The 14893-nt window shown below is 38.5% G+C and overlaps 2 protein-coding genes and 1 pseudogene across 4 annotated transcripts; 1 reads left to right on the top strand and 2 right to left on the bottom strand.

The window, feature by feature from the left end:
• Positions 1-180: 180 nt before the first annotated feature.
• On the top strand, positions 181-4201 carry NSL1 (MAC/Perforin domain-containing protein). The gene is made up of 7 exons (XM_088252592.1): positions 181-638; positions 1198-1436; positions 1875-2070; positions 2415-2495; positions 2576-2759; positions 2850-3016; positions 3343-4201. Exons 1-7 carry the CDS (start codon positions 384-386, stop codon positions 4033-4035), a joined length of 1815 nt encoding a protein of 604 aa, XP_088108718.1. The 5' UTR covers positions 181-383; the 3' UTR covers positions 4036-4201.
• A 1776-nt stretch (positions 4202-5977) lies between these two features.
• On the bottom strand, positions 5978-9109 carry LOC110748708 (pentatricopeptide repeat-containing protein At5g04780, mitochondrial pseudogene; annotated as a pseudogene).
• Positions 9110-11319: 2210 nt separating this feature from the next.
• LOC110770385 (protein DEHYDRATION-INDUCED 19) lies at positions 11320-14536 on the bottom strand. Of its 3 annotated transcripts, XM_021974515.2 has the most exons (6): positions 14030-14536; positions 13769-13908; positions 12695-12772; positions 12310-12593; positions 11992-12083; positions 11320-11705 (listed from the first exon to the last, which is right to left on the bottom strand). In XM_021974515.2, the coding sequence occupies exons 1-6, from the start codon at positions 14112-14114 to the stop codon at positions 11689-11691; spliced, it is 696 nt and encodes a 231-aa protein (XP_021830207.2). In that variant the 5' UTR covers positions 14115-14536; the 3' UTR covers positions 11320-11688. The 3 variants fall into 3 exon arrangements, with proteins under 3 accessions (XP_021830207.2, XP_021830206.2, XP_088108172.1); XM_021974514.2 differs by lacking the exon at positions 11992-12083 and having other exon boundaries at positions 14030-14526; XM_088252046.1 differs by lacking the exons at positions 11992-12083; positions 12695-12772 and having other exon boundaries at positions 12310-12587; positions 14030-14530.
• Positions 14537-14893: the final 357 nt, after the last annotated feature.

Here is a 14893-nt window from a genome sequence, read left to right as displayed (position 1 = left end):
GCCGCCAGCCGCCTCCTATTCGCTTTGGAAGTCTACGTTCCCACTTAGGCTTTAGACTTCCGGTGAAGTCGCTCCGCAGGAGGCTTTAAACAAACAAAACAAAACCCATTGTAGCAGGAAGTCGCTTTCAGCAATGCATTAAAACCAAAACAATATTCAAACTGTTTTTTAAAATTAATTTCTTTTAAATTCTTTTAATTAAAAAAGAAAATCAAAGAAAACAACTTTGTCCCAGTCTCAACGCATCGTTGAAAGCTCAAAACCAGAGACCCAAGACCCACTTCAATGGGTCTTCGCCTAAATCAACCAAACCCCATAAGTACTCACAAGCCTCGCGAGCTCTCTTTTGTAAGTTATTCGCGGTCCGATTGGTTTCCAACTCAATGGCTCTCAATGCGTATCGCTCCGACCCCCAGTATGCAGCCCAGAAGGCCGTCTCCGTAATCGGGTCCGGGTACGATCTCTGCAACGATATCCGGTTGACCGCATGCAAGTCCATGCTCATCGAGCTCGACCCGACCCGGACCCGGGACCTGGTGGTGCCGGGCGGGGCTGTCGTGCCCGACGTGTCCACCTCCATCAAGTGCGATAAAGGCGAGCGCACCAGGTTTAGCTCCGACGTCGTCTCATTTAATCAGGTTTTTTCTCTTTCTTAAGTAGGAAAGTTCGTTAATTTTTGCTTTTGGCGCGAAGTGGTTTCTGGGTTTTGATTGTGGTTGGTTTTGTGACTGGTTGGTGGGGAATGAATTTGGGGAATATTTTGGTCACATTTGGTGAAGTGGGTTTTGGTTACGGTTACTATTTATGGCTGTTTTGATTACGATGCTGGGAAATTCTGGATGAAATGTGCTGAATTTGTGACATTCTATTAATAGCGGCAGAAATTGAGGTCTTTTCTTGATTGAGTGATGGTGAATGGCCCACGCCTAAATAATTTCATTTGGCACTAACACAGAACACAAATTTGAAACTTCAGTTCATTCCCGTGGTGACATTTTTCTTTTTAATTGTAAAAAAATATGACTCTGCTATTACTAAGCTCGAGCTTTGGGCACAAGTATTTCTCCATTGCTCTGTTTTGATCCATCTGAGAATTCTAGTTCTGCTTACTCATTACTAAAGTGGAACAGTTGGCCTATATTGGTTATAAAGAGGCTCTCTTTTCTTCTTACTTTGTCTACATTGGTTGTATTCCAGATGTCAGAGCAATACAATAAGGAGCTGTCTTTATCAGGCAAAATTCCGTCCGGCTTGTTTAATACTATGTTTAACTTCAGCGGCTGCTGGCAGAAGGATGCAGCTCCCACAAAAACTCTTGCTTTTGATGGTTGGTTAATAACGTTGTATAACATTGAGTTAGCAAGATCCAATATAACACTATCCCAGAATGTGAGACGAGAAGTGCCTTCTACATGGGAACCTGCTGCCCTTGCTGAGTAAGATTTCTTTAATCGAAAAACTTTTTTATGCCGTTAATTGTGGTTTCAGCTGAGCTTATTAATGTAAAGTCCCTCAATCTCTATATAGTCTGAAAGGAAAAAAAAAGAGAGGTAAAAGAAGAGTGTTTTTTAAGTTTGGAAGACAACTGAATGTTCTTCATTGTTTCCTTTCCATTGTTAAATGCACACAAAGGTTCTGCAGAGTAGACACTTGAAACTGGATACGCTTTCTGCAAACAAGCACAGATAAACCTAATATAAATTACAAAGAAGCTTATGTAATGCAATTCAAGTTTTTTGAAATAAGCCAAGTGTAGATATAGGTACTTACCATATTATGAAGAAGTAAAATCAGAATGTATATCGTTTGCACTGAGGTATATACCACAGTCTTGTGCCAATTTGCACTGATGTTTTAAGTAATTTGATTTTCAGGTTCATTGAAAAATATGGTACTCATATTGTTGTTGGGGTGAGGATGGGTGGAAAGGATATAGTTCACATAAAGCAGTCGCAAAATTCAACTCTTCAACCCACTGAAGTGCAGAATTTGTTAAAGCAATTAGCTGATGAGAGATTTTATGAAGATGTAACTGGATCGAACTCTGATGATTTATCAGGAAAAATGAAGGTAAGCAGAATTTTATGATTGCATCGTGATTATCTACTGCTCACATTGGTCTTATCATTGAATATGTGAACTGTAAAAGTACATTACTGTGGTGTTATGACTTGTGAGAATGAAGGAGAGAACTCAACAAAATGACTGGAAACGGGAAGTTTTCTGATTAAGAAAAGTCCATAAAATAAGAGAAGGTCCTTAATTACAGCCATTTGCAGAACTGCCGATATCGACAATTGACATTTCCTCTTTATGGGCTCTGTTTTATCTTGATACACGTAGTATGTAATGGAAGTTGTGGAAGTTGACGATTTAACTTATTCTTACTATAATGTCTATGCCCATTGTTTCAGGATGACCATTCTATGTCCCGGAGTGTTCAGAGAACAATTACGGCCTCAATAAGGCCACCTATCATCACTCAAAGGAATGATGTAAGCCTTTTTCTGTCCGTGTGAAACAGTCAACCTACATTGAATGGATTGAGATATCTATATTTTCTCATCTAATGCAGGGTACAGTGACCATTTGTGTTCGAAGGGGAGGTTTTGATGTAGGTCAAAGTCATAACAAGTGGCTTTCAACTGTAACACAGTCTCCTAATGTCATATCGATGTCCTTTGTCCCTATAACTTCACTTTTGGGTGGCGTCCAAGGAAATGGATTTCTAACCCATGCAGTGAACCTCTACCTTAGATGTCAGTATGCAACTTTTTGTCCAAGTTAGCTACATTACTTTTCCATAAAAAAGTTTGAATAATCTCATATTTCTGTGATAAATATTGCAGACAAACCGCCAATAGAGGAACTCCATCAATTTTTAGAATTTCAATTACCACGTCAATGGGCTCCAGTGTATGGTGATCTGCCTCTTGGTCTCAGGCGCAGAAAACATGTGTCCCCATCACTCCAGTTCACTTTTATGGGCCCCAAGCTATATGTTAACACTATCAAGGTAATATCTTGTGATGTAAAATATTGACACAGTAATTGCTTATAGAATGCTGGAGATCCTTTTTTCTTAGAGGACTTCCATTATATATATATATATATATATATATATATATATATATATTATTATTATTATGCAATGAAGTTCTTGAGAAAAAATTTATAACTGGAGAAAGTTGTGTCAACGAGTATTGTGCACCTATTTATTTGCCTTTATAAAATTTATATGTCCTCTTAAAACACTAAATGTCTTTGATCACAGTACTCGAGCATATCATTACATACATTAGTTTCTCTTTACTTTGTGGTTCCTAATTTTACAATTTTCAGGTTGATACTGGAAATCGACCGGTGACAGGAATGCGTTTGTATCTTGAAGGTAAGAAAAGTGACCATCTGGCAATGCATCTCCAGCATCTTTCAACGGTTCCGGATACCCTCCAACTCTCAGATGATCACAGTTATGAGCCCATTGACGAGCCAGAGGAACGAGGCTACTTTGAACCTGTCAAGTGGAGCATATTTTCACATGTATGCACGGCCCCAGTACAGTACAATGGTGCCTGCATTTATGACTCTGCTTCAATTGTGACGAAGGCCTGGTTTGAAGCCAAGTCTATCGGAATGAGGAAAGTTTTGTTCCTAAGGCTTGGATTTTCAACGGTGGCATCAGCAAGAATCCGTAGATCAGAGTGGGAAGGACCCTCAAGCTCTTCTCGAAAATCAGGATTCATCTCAACCTTGATCAGCACAAGGTTTAGTACTGCATTGAATCCACCTGTGACGCCAAAAAAAGTGGATTTGAATTCAGCAATTTACCCTGGTGGACCACCTTTACCGACGAAGGCACCAAAAATGGCGACGTTTGTAGATACCAAGGAAATGTTGAGAGGTCCTGAGGACTCGCCAGGATATTGGGTGGTAACTGGAGCCAAGCTTTGTGTAGAGGGTGGCCGAATCTCAGTCAAAGTTAAGTATTCATTGTTGACAATAATGTCAGAGGATTCTATGATGTTGATGTAAGAAATCAAATAGGAAAGAAACACAACGTTATTTTGTTGTAAATGTTACCATACCATGTACATTATCCATTCTTAAAATCGGTTTAAACTGATTGTATGTGGCCCAAAGCCATCCTGATTTGGATATGTTGATTCTTTTCGAGGAATAAAACACCTATTTTTCTCTACAGCGAGTTTTTGGGTGGCAGAGCCTCTTCTTGATGAGCCTTTTGGGTAGGGCTGTCAATGGGTCGTGTCGTGTCGGGTTCGTGTCGTGTCAAACTTTTAAACGTGTCAAGAAACCCCAACCCAAACACGACCCATTTATTAATCGTGTCAGGAAATGCAAACCCAAACCCAACCTGTTTATAAACAGGTTGACACGACACGACCCATTTGTAACCCGTTTATTAAACAGGTCGTGTCATGGGTCGTGTCAACCCGTTTACTACCTGCCAACCCGCGAAAAAAATTAAAGAAATTGAACCTTCAGCACACCCAATGTGTTTTGAACCCCAACCAATTTCACCCCTCTCCTTGCTCCTTATCCATCTTGGTGTTGATAACTTTGTGATTATATGTTACAACATTTGATATTTATAATGTCTTTACAAACTGATGAGCACTTAATTATTACATTTTTATCCATAAATTATATTTGTTAATTATTACATCTTTAGAAAAAAATAAGCACATTTCCCAGATTCTGAGCCACCTAAACGTAAAAATGCATACATAAATTTAAAAATCACATGTTTCTTTCCAGATTCTGAGTCACCTGAGGCATCATGCTAATTGCCTCTATTTTCTCTTATTTGTAGAATCTGCAATAGCTCTGCATGATCATTGTTTCTCTTCCACAGTGCTTCTACATGCTGGTTGGCACAGTAGAGCCGCCTTTGCAAATCCGCCACCTGAGCCTTCAAGGAGGCTACTTCCTCGGTCAGAGCTCCACACTCTCGCGTCCTTGCCAGTAATCTTATGCCCAAATTTGTAGCGGAGACTGCTTGGAGAACAGTTAAATCATGAGACTCCTCCACCGCGGCCTTGTCTGACCTCTGTGCCACGTGCAGATGATCTGCCGGTGTGAGTCTACTAACAGTTATGCCTCCTGGCAGCACTACTCTTTTTGGCATTGCCTCAGCAAAATTTGAGGCTGAGCCATGATGAAAGGAGGAGTTTGGGAAGATAGGGTTTGGAGGAGCGCCTACCAGATTGCTATCCAACCGTTTGCCCTCTTTTTTTCCTCGGATCCCTTCCCTTTCTACTTTCACCTTACTTTTCTTGATTTACCTCCGCATTTTCTGGTGTTTTATGTTTTTACCCGTTACTTTCATTTTCTGGTGCTTTGTGTTTTACGTATCCTTTCCAGTTTTTGTTTTTTTAATTATTTTATTTTAAGTTTGGGAAATGTGCTTATTTTTTCTAAAGATGTAATAATTAACAAATATAATTTATGGATAAAAATGTAATAATTAAGTGATTATCAGTTTGTAAAGACATTATAAATATCAAATGTTGTAACATATAATCACAAAGTTATCAACACCAAGATGGATAAGGAGCAAGGAGATGGGTGAAATTGGCTGGGGTTCGAAACCCATTGGGTGTGATGAAGGTTCATTTTCTCTAATTTTTTTCGCGGGTTGGCAGGTAGTAAACGGGTTGACACGACCCATGACACGACCCGTTTAATAAACGGGTTAAACAGGTATTTAAATGGGTTGACGGGTTGACCCGAAACCCACCCGTTTATAAATGGGTCAGTGGTGGGTTGACCCGAAAATTACCCATTTATTAATGGGTCGTGTTTGGGTCGTGTTTTTCCCGTGCGGGTTTCGAGTCGTGTAACGGGTCGAGTCGGAAATTGCCACCCCTACTTTTGGGTGTGTGAGAGAGACTTTGAATGTTTTTATATGATGGAAGCTTATTAGCTTTTAAGCTGTTAAGAACAAACAATCTCCTTATCTCAAAAGAAAAACAACTCTTCATTTATTAAAAATCACACTTTAGTACATAAAAATGGCACACAAAATTTTGGTTTGAGTTAGTAGGGCAGAAAGTATAGCTTCTTTTATAGGCGCGCCCCTACCAACTATAACACTTCGCCGGTAAAATCACCAGTAATCCCCACAAGAGCATGAACCATCTTTGAAATGATGGAATCTATTGATGTCCCTCACGATAATCTCCCTTGAGACGATTTTGCAGATGAACTTGAATGCTGTGTGACAGTCCACACATACTCGTAGATTCTTCTTCACCCTAATGGGTGCCCCTGGTGGAGTGGCAATTAACCCGAAAGCCACTGCAAGCTTCTCGCTGTGGTAACGTAGGAGCCGCTGCTTTTCACTGTGTTCCACATCATGGAGGTCAATCTCCACCATTGGAGCATAGCCAGCTTTATACATAAGGTCAAACAGCTCATCAAGTTTAGCATATATTTCCCTGCTTCTTGAATGACTTCTATCTCCTACTATAAAGGTATGTACCTGGTCTTTGACCTCAATCCAACTCATCCCCGGTTCCTTCTTTACCTGGCCATCTCTCATAAGTCTTCTCATTTTCGCCACATTATCCCACATGCCAGCTGATGCGTAAATGTTTGCAAGAAGTACATGGGTACCAGATTTTTCGGGCTCAAGAGCTAAGAGCATTTCAGCAGCATGCTGGCCAAGATCGACATTTTTATGGATTCTTGCAGCACCAAGAAGTGCCCCCCAAACAGAGGCGTTCGCCTGAAATGGCATCGTGTTGACAAGCTCCATTGCCTCATTTATCTTCCCTGCTCTGCCAAGGAGATCAATCATGCAAGCATAATGCTCTTGCCTTGGCACAACTCCAAACAATTCTTTCATGGATTCAAAGTACTTTCTGGCTTCAGTTACCAAACCTGCATGATTGCATGCACAGAGAACACTGACTAAAGTAATATGATTGGGGGAAACACCATCTTTGAGCATCTGATTGAATAAGTTGAGGGCCCGTTTTCCATGCCCGTGTTGAGCAAGTCCTCCAATCATTGCAGACCATGAAACTATTCCTCTCTGAGGTACCTCAGAGAAAGCACGATCCGCATCATCTATGCTTCCACATTTTGCATACATATTAACAAGAGAATTCCCGGCAAAAGTATCGGACATGAATCCAAACTTCAGAATGTGAACGTGGATCTGTTTCCCTTGCTCATATGCGGATAAATTTGCACAAGCATTCAAAAGAGAGCTGCATACAAATGAATCAGGTTTGTTCCCTCTCTGTTGCATTTGCAAATAGAGTTTTAGAGCTTCTTCGCCTTGTTCATCTTGAGAATAGGCTGTGATCATGGATGTGAAAGCCACCACATCCTCAGTTGGGCATCCTTCAAAAATTCTTGCCGCGTCTTCTACTTTGCCACATTTTCCATATGTATCAAGAAGGCTATTTATAACATACATGTCAGACTGAAAACCTGTTTTGACAGAAAGTGCATGAACTTGTTCACAAAACTTTACGGCCTGCACGCTTGCTGTGGATTTGAGAACTGTAGATAAGGTAGTCTGGTTGAATTCTATTCCCTCCTTGTACATTTCAGAAAATAGGGATACAGCTTCTATATCTTCCCCATTCTGCGAATGTCCAGAGATCACAGCATTCCATGCGATCATCTCCTTCTTTGGCATCATATTAAAAAGCACCCTTGCTTCATCTATCATCTCACACTTGCAATACATATCTATCAGTCCCACATTGACAAATGAATCTGATTCTGTATCCATCTTTATCAAGAAAGAGTGCAACTGTCTACCCAATTTCTCAAACCCCAATCCGGCACAAGCTTTAAGTGCACTTGATATTGTAAACATATTTGGACAGATTCCTGATCCGTTCATTTGTCCAAAAAATTGTAGAGCCCAATCATGGTACTCGTGAAGAACACACCCAGCAATAACAGCATTCCAGGAAACAATATCGGGTTGTGCAATTTTCTCAAAAACTGAAATCGCATCTTCAAGACCTTTGACTTTTGCATACATGTCAACAAGTGCATTTGCTGAGAACGAGTCGGACTCATATCCAAGCTTAACCATATATCCATGAATTTTCCTTCCTCGACTACCATCCCCCAACCCGGTGCAGGCATTTATTATACTAGACAAACTATACTCATTAGGTCTTACGCCACTCAGAATCATTTCCTGAAATAAATCCATTGCTTCTCCATAGGAATCACTCTGCACATAACAAGAAAACAATGCATTCCACGAAACAACATTCCGTTCCGGAATTGCATCAAACAGTCTCCTAGAATCCCCAAACTCCCCACACTTTGCATACATAACAACCAAAGTATTAGCAACAAACTCATCGGACTCAAAGCCCGTAAGCAGCGCAATTCTATGAACCTGCTTTCCCAGCACCAAATCTCTAGTAATAGAGCACGCCTTAAGAACACTGGGAAATGTAAACTCGTTACACTTAACCCCCAACGAGTGCATTTCATGAAACGCTGAAAGGGCTTCTTTACCAAGCCCATTTTGGGCATACCCTGATATCAAAGCAGACCAAGAAACCAAATCCGGTTCAGTACTTTCATCAACCAGTTTCCGGGCGTGCCTGAAAAACCGGCACTTGGAGTAAAAATTGATCAAATGGTTCCGAAGACTTTGGTCTCCGGAACATCCAAATCTAATTATGTGGGCATGGACTTCCATGCCCACACCAACAGACTTGGAAGCAGCGCATTGTGACAAAAGCTTAGAGTAGGATATGGAAGTGGGTGAGAAATTGCCCTTTTGGACTGAGCTTAGAACAGGGGTAGTTTGAGCGTCTGTCGTGACTTGAGCTGAGGTTTGGATGTGTTTGGCAGAATCTGGAAAATGGGCTGGGAGGGTTTTGGGTTTAAATGGCAGGTAAAGTCGTTGGGGAAGAGGGTTTTGGAGGGAATGGAAGAAGCAAAGCTTCATGGTCCATTTGATCATTGACTAACCGTTCAACGCCTGGTAACGTTAGGCAGTAAAACGTTTTATGGCGAAATCAATTATGTGCAAAAAAAAAAAAACATGTTTCTCGTTCAATGTCCTTTTGTTTTTTTGGGTATGATTTAGAAAGAAAGAGTACTATTTTATTCGTTTAATAAAAATTTTGATTACAAATTTGTTATCACGAAAAAAGAAAGCTTGCCTTTTTGGAATATAGGTTGGTGTTTGAGTAACATAGAAATTCTTGGAAGGTTCTACAAAAATCTTTTTTTTTTTTTGGTAATATTTTTCAATACTTTTCTCAACAAGCCCACATGTGATGGATCTTGCATGGTCTCACCTAATGTAAGGAGTTTGGCAAAAAAAGAGAGTAAGAATTATGTTACAACTTGAGCTAAAGCTCTGAAATTTACAACCATGGTATTGGATGTTAAAACTTGTAGTTGTAATTGGTAAGCAAAATTAATACAATGAAGGCCGCCATATTTCCCCAAAAAATACATTACTTGAATTGCATTAAATCTTATGGGGTTCGAATTTAACAACGTTGGCTCAAGTAACTCTTCTTTTTTAGTGGATTTCATGGAGAGGTTTCTTGAAGCCTGATATCTTGTTTAGCTGGCTAACAATTAGTCAATGCTTTTGGTCGTTGATGAAATTGCTTGCACAGTGTTTTTCAAACATGTAGGTTTGGATCAACTCACATAATTAATTTTATCCATGACGACGATATGATCTTGAAAGTCTACCAAATATTAACAAAGTTAATTTCTTGTGGGGTTGGGCGAAAAAGACCATTTATATATCCTCTTGACACTTGATTAAGGTGCAAATTACAAATTTGACAACACATGTTATATCAAAATTGGAAGCAACCTGTGTTAGTGTGTGTTGCAACTTGCATTAGCTTCGAAGGATATCAAAATTTACAAGATGGCTTAGCTCAAAAGCTAGCACTCAATGAAAAGGCTTTACCTTTCTTGAGCTTTATTATCATTTGGCATGAATTACAAGATGATCATATCATCATATGCTAATTAAACTAAACTAAAAGATAATTAACCACTGCTTGGAAATATTGGGGGTGTCCTCCAATACTTCATAAACAAAACAACCTGCGGGGCGGCGACCAATCTATCATCTCTGTAGCTCTTGTACTTTTGTTTGCTTATCTACCACCCAACAAATCCCAGAAAACTGATGAAACCAAACAAAACAATTCATACAGTTTTAAAGTTAGGAGATTAACAACAATATTCAAAGAGGCAGAGAGAGAGAGAGAGAGAGAGAGAGAGAGAGAGAGAGAGAGAGATGATTAGTTATTTGATTACCTGAGAGATCGAAGAGCAAGGTGATGGGTAAGGAGGTGGAAGAAGAAACTGGCGCCGTGAAGGAACACCACAACTCCCGTGCACGTGCACCCCAACACAAATAGCTCCACCATCATCTATATTCTATATATGGATCTTCTTCTTCTCTATCCTTTACCACTATTGTCTGTTCTCTATTGGACTTAATACACAGAGACAGTATATATATATATCAACGTCCCTTTTATTAGATGTAGCTGGATTTTTCCACACCAACAGAAGAGTCAGTTTCTTGATTTTTGTTTTTGTTTTTAATTTAAAAGAACCAACCAAACAGTCAACTGCGCAATAAGAACATAATGAGTGCCGACGTATGATATTGATATATCATTGATTGTTATTTTATTTATCTTATTAACAATATATTCCATCTGCATGAAATATGAACCATGTCATGTACTCATTTCATACTACTTAGATTAATAAAACCATATGACGGCACGGTAATTAATATGAACATTGTTTTCCTTCTTGAACAACGAGGTATAAGATCATCTTATGATCTAAACCGTTCAATTTTTACATCATACGATCATTGCAACAATGTTATTGCACTTGTGGAAAGGAATGTGAGAGAGTGCAAATGGAAGGCCGCCGGCCAGTAGCTCTCTCAAGAAATTTTCAGTCCAAAATAGAAAAAAGCATATCGTAATACCAAATTTCGAATGCTTCAATGCTCAACGATTGTAGTCTAAATCTTTCAATTTGGTCGTCTAGAGATACAAGCTAACTTCCATAGAAATAACAATGGTTCTTCAATATTAATATTTTTTTTTGGGAGTCCTTTTGAATTTCAATTTAAGTAAATAAATTCAACAACTTAGTCCATGCAGAAACAACATTTTGTTTTCAAATTAAAAAAGTTTCCTTTGATCATCAGAATTCAATTAATCTGCTTCAACTGGAACCAATTGAGACTTTTGCTATGCTGGAAACTTACACATTCACCCGTTTGTTTATCATGTACAAGCTAACTATCATAAAATTAAGGTTCTCCATAAACTAAAGAAATCAATGTTTCTTCAGACTGCATTACATTCTGAATCTGAAGGAAAGGTGCTTAATAAAAGACAGGTTATTTTAATCAAGCACTCATACTGCTGCTGCTGAAATACTCATATGAGGCAGGTATTGTGTATTGGGTTGTTTTTGAAGATCAAACCATTAGAAGAATCCCACCCAACAAGAACCCCCATCATAAGATTTTGAATAACTCATTTTTATTTTTCTAGAAACAAACTTACTGTCTCCATTAGTCACCTAACAGTGTCGAGAGGAACAGATCTTGCATAAAACCAGCTCTTCCAGTAGCTTGTCGAATCCTTTTCTCCCGCTCTTCATAACTCAATGAAGGATCAAAACTGCAAAAGAGAGATAGACGGAGAGAGACGGAGAAAGAGAGAGGCAGACAGAGAGCCATATTTCAGATTCAAAGAACAGCTTTACAGGCGCTTGGGCATGTATTAACCTTAAAGATGGGGCATCAGCTTCTTCAACATTAACGGTACTTTGTTTTCGGGTCAGATTATTACTTCTATGGTCTAGGAAATACTAGATGCTTAATAAAAACTAAGTATTGTCTAGGAAAATAAATTGACACCAATTCAAGCATTGACTTGGCACCACCTTGGCCACTAATACTTATACCTTGGAGAGGTCTGACCACACCGATCCAAACAAAAGTTTGCCAGTGTATACTCCATTCTGTATGACCAAGGTTGATGATTTTATGTACCATACTTTCGATGCACCAAGAACATGCACAACAAATTTTAAAAAGTAAAGAGAGATAAGTTGAAACAAGTACTTCCTCTATACACGGGAATGAGGTAACAAGATAATAACCACCATTCAAAATATTGTGTGATGGTGACAATTATGTGATGCATATAATTGAACAATTAATAGGCTATAGAAAGGGCTGAAAAAGTCAATGAAAGCACAGTTTCTAATATGAAACAGTACCTTGATTTCCAAATATGTGCTGGCGCCACATTCTTTGCAGAAATGTCCTCAGCAGTGGTTACCACAGATTTTGCAATTTCATCTGCTCCTGATGCAGGGAAATTCAAAATAAGCGATGACAGGAACGGATCGGTAGCGGCATTAGACACATTAGCATTGTCTGATCGATATCCACCACTCCCTAGAAGCACCTGAAGATGAGCCTCACGAAGATCCCGGCCAAGGAGGGACAGTGCCTGACTGTTAGGAATAGCAACTCTACGTAACCTGCGACGCCTCTGCAAGTGATATTCAGTTAAGGAAACTACAAAAGAGAACAATCAAACTTTGTTCACAGATACATTATCAGGAATCCAATTTGATAAAATTCCAATTTAAAGGATATCTTGAACAAATGTCCATGTTGCAGTGTGATATGACTTAACATGTCCTGTGCAACTTTAACAGAGCAAATGGGACAAACCTACAAAAGAGAGTAATTTTTTTGCATGAAATATCAATCAGAAATAAAGGGAAAAAGTAACTAGCACAAAATGAAGGAAAGTTGATTACTTTTGTTTAGTTACTACAAAGTTTTATCATTGCAAGGATAATGGTGGAAGTACAGAAGAAAAAAACCAAAAGAATAGAAGTAACAACCACACCATTTCATCGCTCAAATAAAAAAGAAGCTTAATGTGGCTTAGAGTTGAACAGAAGGGTGAGAACTGGAGGCGTTCTATATAAGCTGACATAACATGAACGACAAAGGGTGAGAATTGGAAGCGTTCTATATAAAGAACAGAAGATACCATGATGAAGAGTCATATTCCAAGTCATCATAGAAATAACTCGTTAAATGGGTCAAAGATCAATCATTCTAGAAAATGCCAAGAGACATTTCCCAGCTTGTGTTGAGGTTGTGTGTATAAAAATAATCAACTACTTAAGCCCTCTTATACGTTTTCTAACAAATAAATCATCATTATGTCACACATTAACCATCTAAATCTATCCTTAGCTTAAACATGCATCATATGGCCAATTCCTGGAAATTCCATTGTATTAATTCCTCCCTTCCTTACCCAAATAACCAAACGGAAAGAACAACAAAATTAAATCATTTCACTAACATATGAACCATTTCAAATATTTCAGGAAAAAAGAAAGATACTTGGGTGCATTCCTACCCGTCTCTTTCCTTTTTCTTTCTATAAGAGGAAAAATCTACGATTTTGTTTTTAAACCAATACAGGACTGCATGCTCAAAAGAAGAAAGCAATGACAAGATAGCAGTTATAGTTATACGCGTTTGATAAAATCAAAAAGTCAATCGCAGATTTCCAGATTAGGCAATAACATTTGACCAACACCAAAAACAAAGATCATAGCTTTTTCTTCTTCCAGGAACCAAATCAACAACTTTATTTAACAAATATTATGCATATAAAAAAAGAAAAAGAGATAAATAAGCACATACGGTGACTTTAGATTCGCAAGAGTGCTCGTCTTCGAGGTGCGAGCACAAGGACGCGATGTCGAAGTCCTCGTAACAATACGGGCACGGGAAGTCGGGTCGGACCTCGTCTTCAACCTCGAAATCATCGATGCTTAACCGATCTAATATATTTTTTTTTTACAGAATAAGAAAAAGGAGAAATGATATATCAGATTCAATAATTGATGAACAGAGATGAAATGAGAAATGAACAAAAAAAACAGAGCAAGAGGGCGTACGGACCAAAGTGGGAGCTCTGGTGATGGTGCTGCAACGTGTACTGGCGTTTGGCGGCGGCGAGTCGGGAGGTCCAGAACTCAGAGTCCATCGAAGAAGAAGAAGGATACGATTCGATCCGATTCGCTCAGGCGTCAAGCTCTCTCTCTCTGATTGATTGATTTCTCAAAAAATTAATTTTCAAAAAATAAAATTTATCCAAAAAATTAGAAAATCAATCTTTATCCTCCAAAGTCGGTGCTTATATTTGTGTGGCTTAATTTTCAGTTTCTGTTTTCTCTGAAATATTATGGAAGTTGATTCTTCAAAAACGAAAATAGAAATAGAGACAGAGAGATATTTGAGGAGGAAGCTGGATTATTTGGCATGTATAAATAGAAATAGAAATGTAAAATATAAAATATTCAGATTGTGGAATGAAGCATAAATAAATAAAATTTCGGAGAAATTTGACTTTTTCTTAAATATGAGTATGACTATGAGGACGTTGAGGAGGAAGCATCATAAATAACGATAAGGATAATTAAGGCGGTAAGAGAATAATAAAATGATTGACGACATATTATATAGGATAGGATTCATTTCATTAATTAATTTTTGGTTAAATTCTGTTTCTAAGGTTTAATTGTAGGATTTCAGACCCTAAAAAAGGTTTAATGCTAGGATTTGTGGTCAGCACCAAGTATCGGAGTCGACATAAAGCAAATGCGAAAAGATATGTCGGTTTTTTTGTCGTATTTTCTTGGTGGTCTAAATTTGTGTTCTGTCTTTGTTTTGTTTTAAAGTTTTTAATTTTGTGGACTTAGATCACTAACGAAATTTTGCCCACATTTGCCTCACCACATTGCCTCGTTTTGCTCTTAATATTAG

This window comes from Prunus avium, chromosome 4 (genome assembly GCF_965620075.1).
Source record: "Prunus avium chromosome 4, drPruAviu1.hap1.1, whole genome shotgun sequence".
Taxonomy (NCBI): Eukaryota; Viridiplantae; Streptophyta; class Magnoliopsida; order Rosales; family Rosaceae; genus Prunus; species Prunus avium.
Note: the sequence above shows the minus strand (reverse complement) of the source record. Positions and strands in the feature narration are given on the sequence as shown.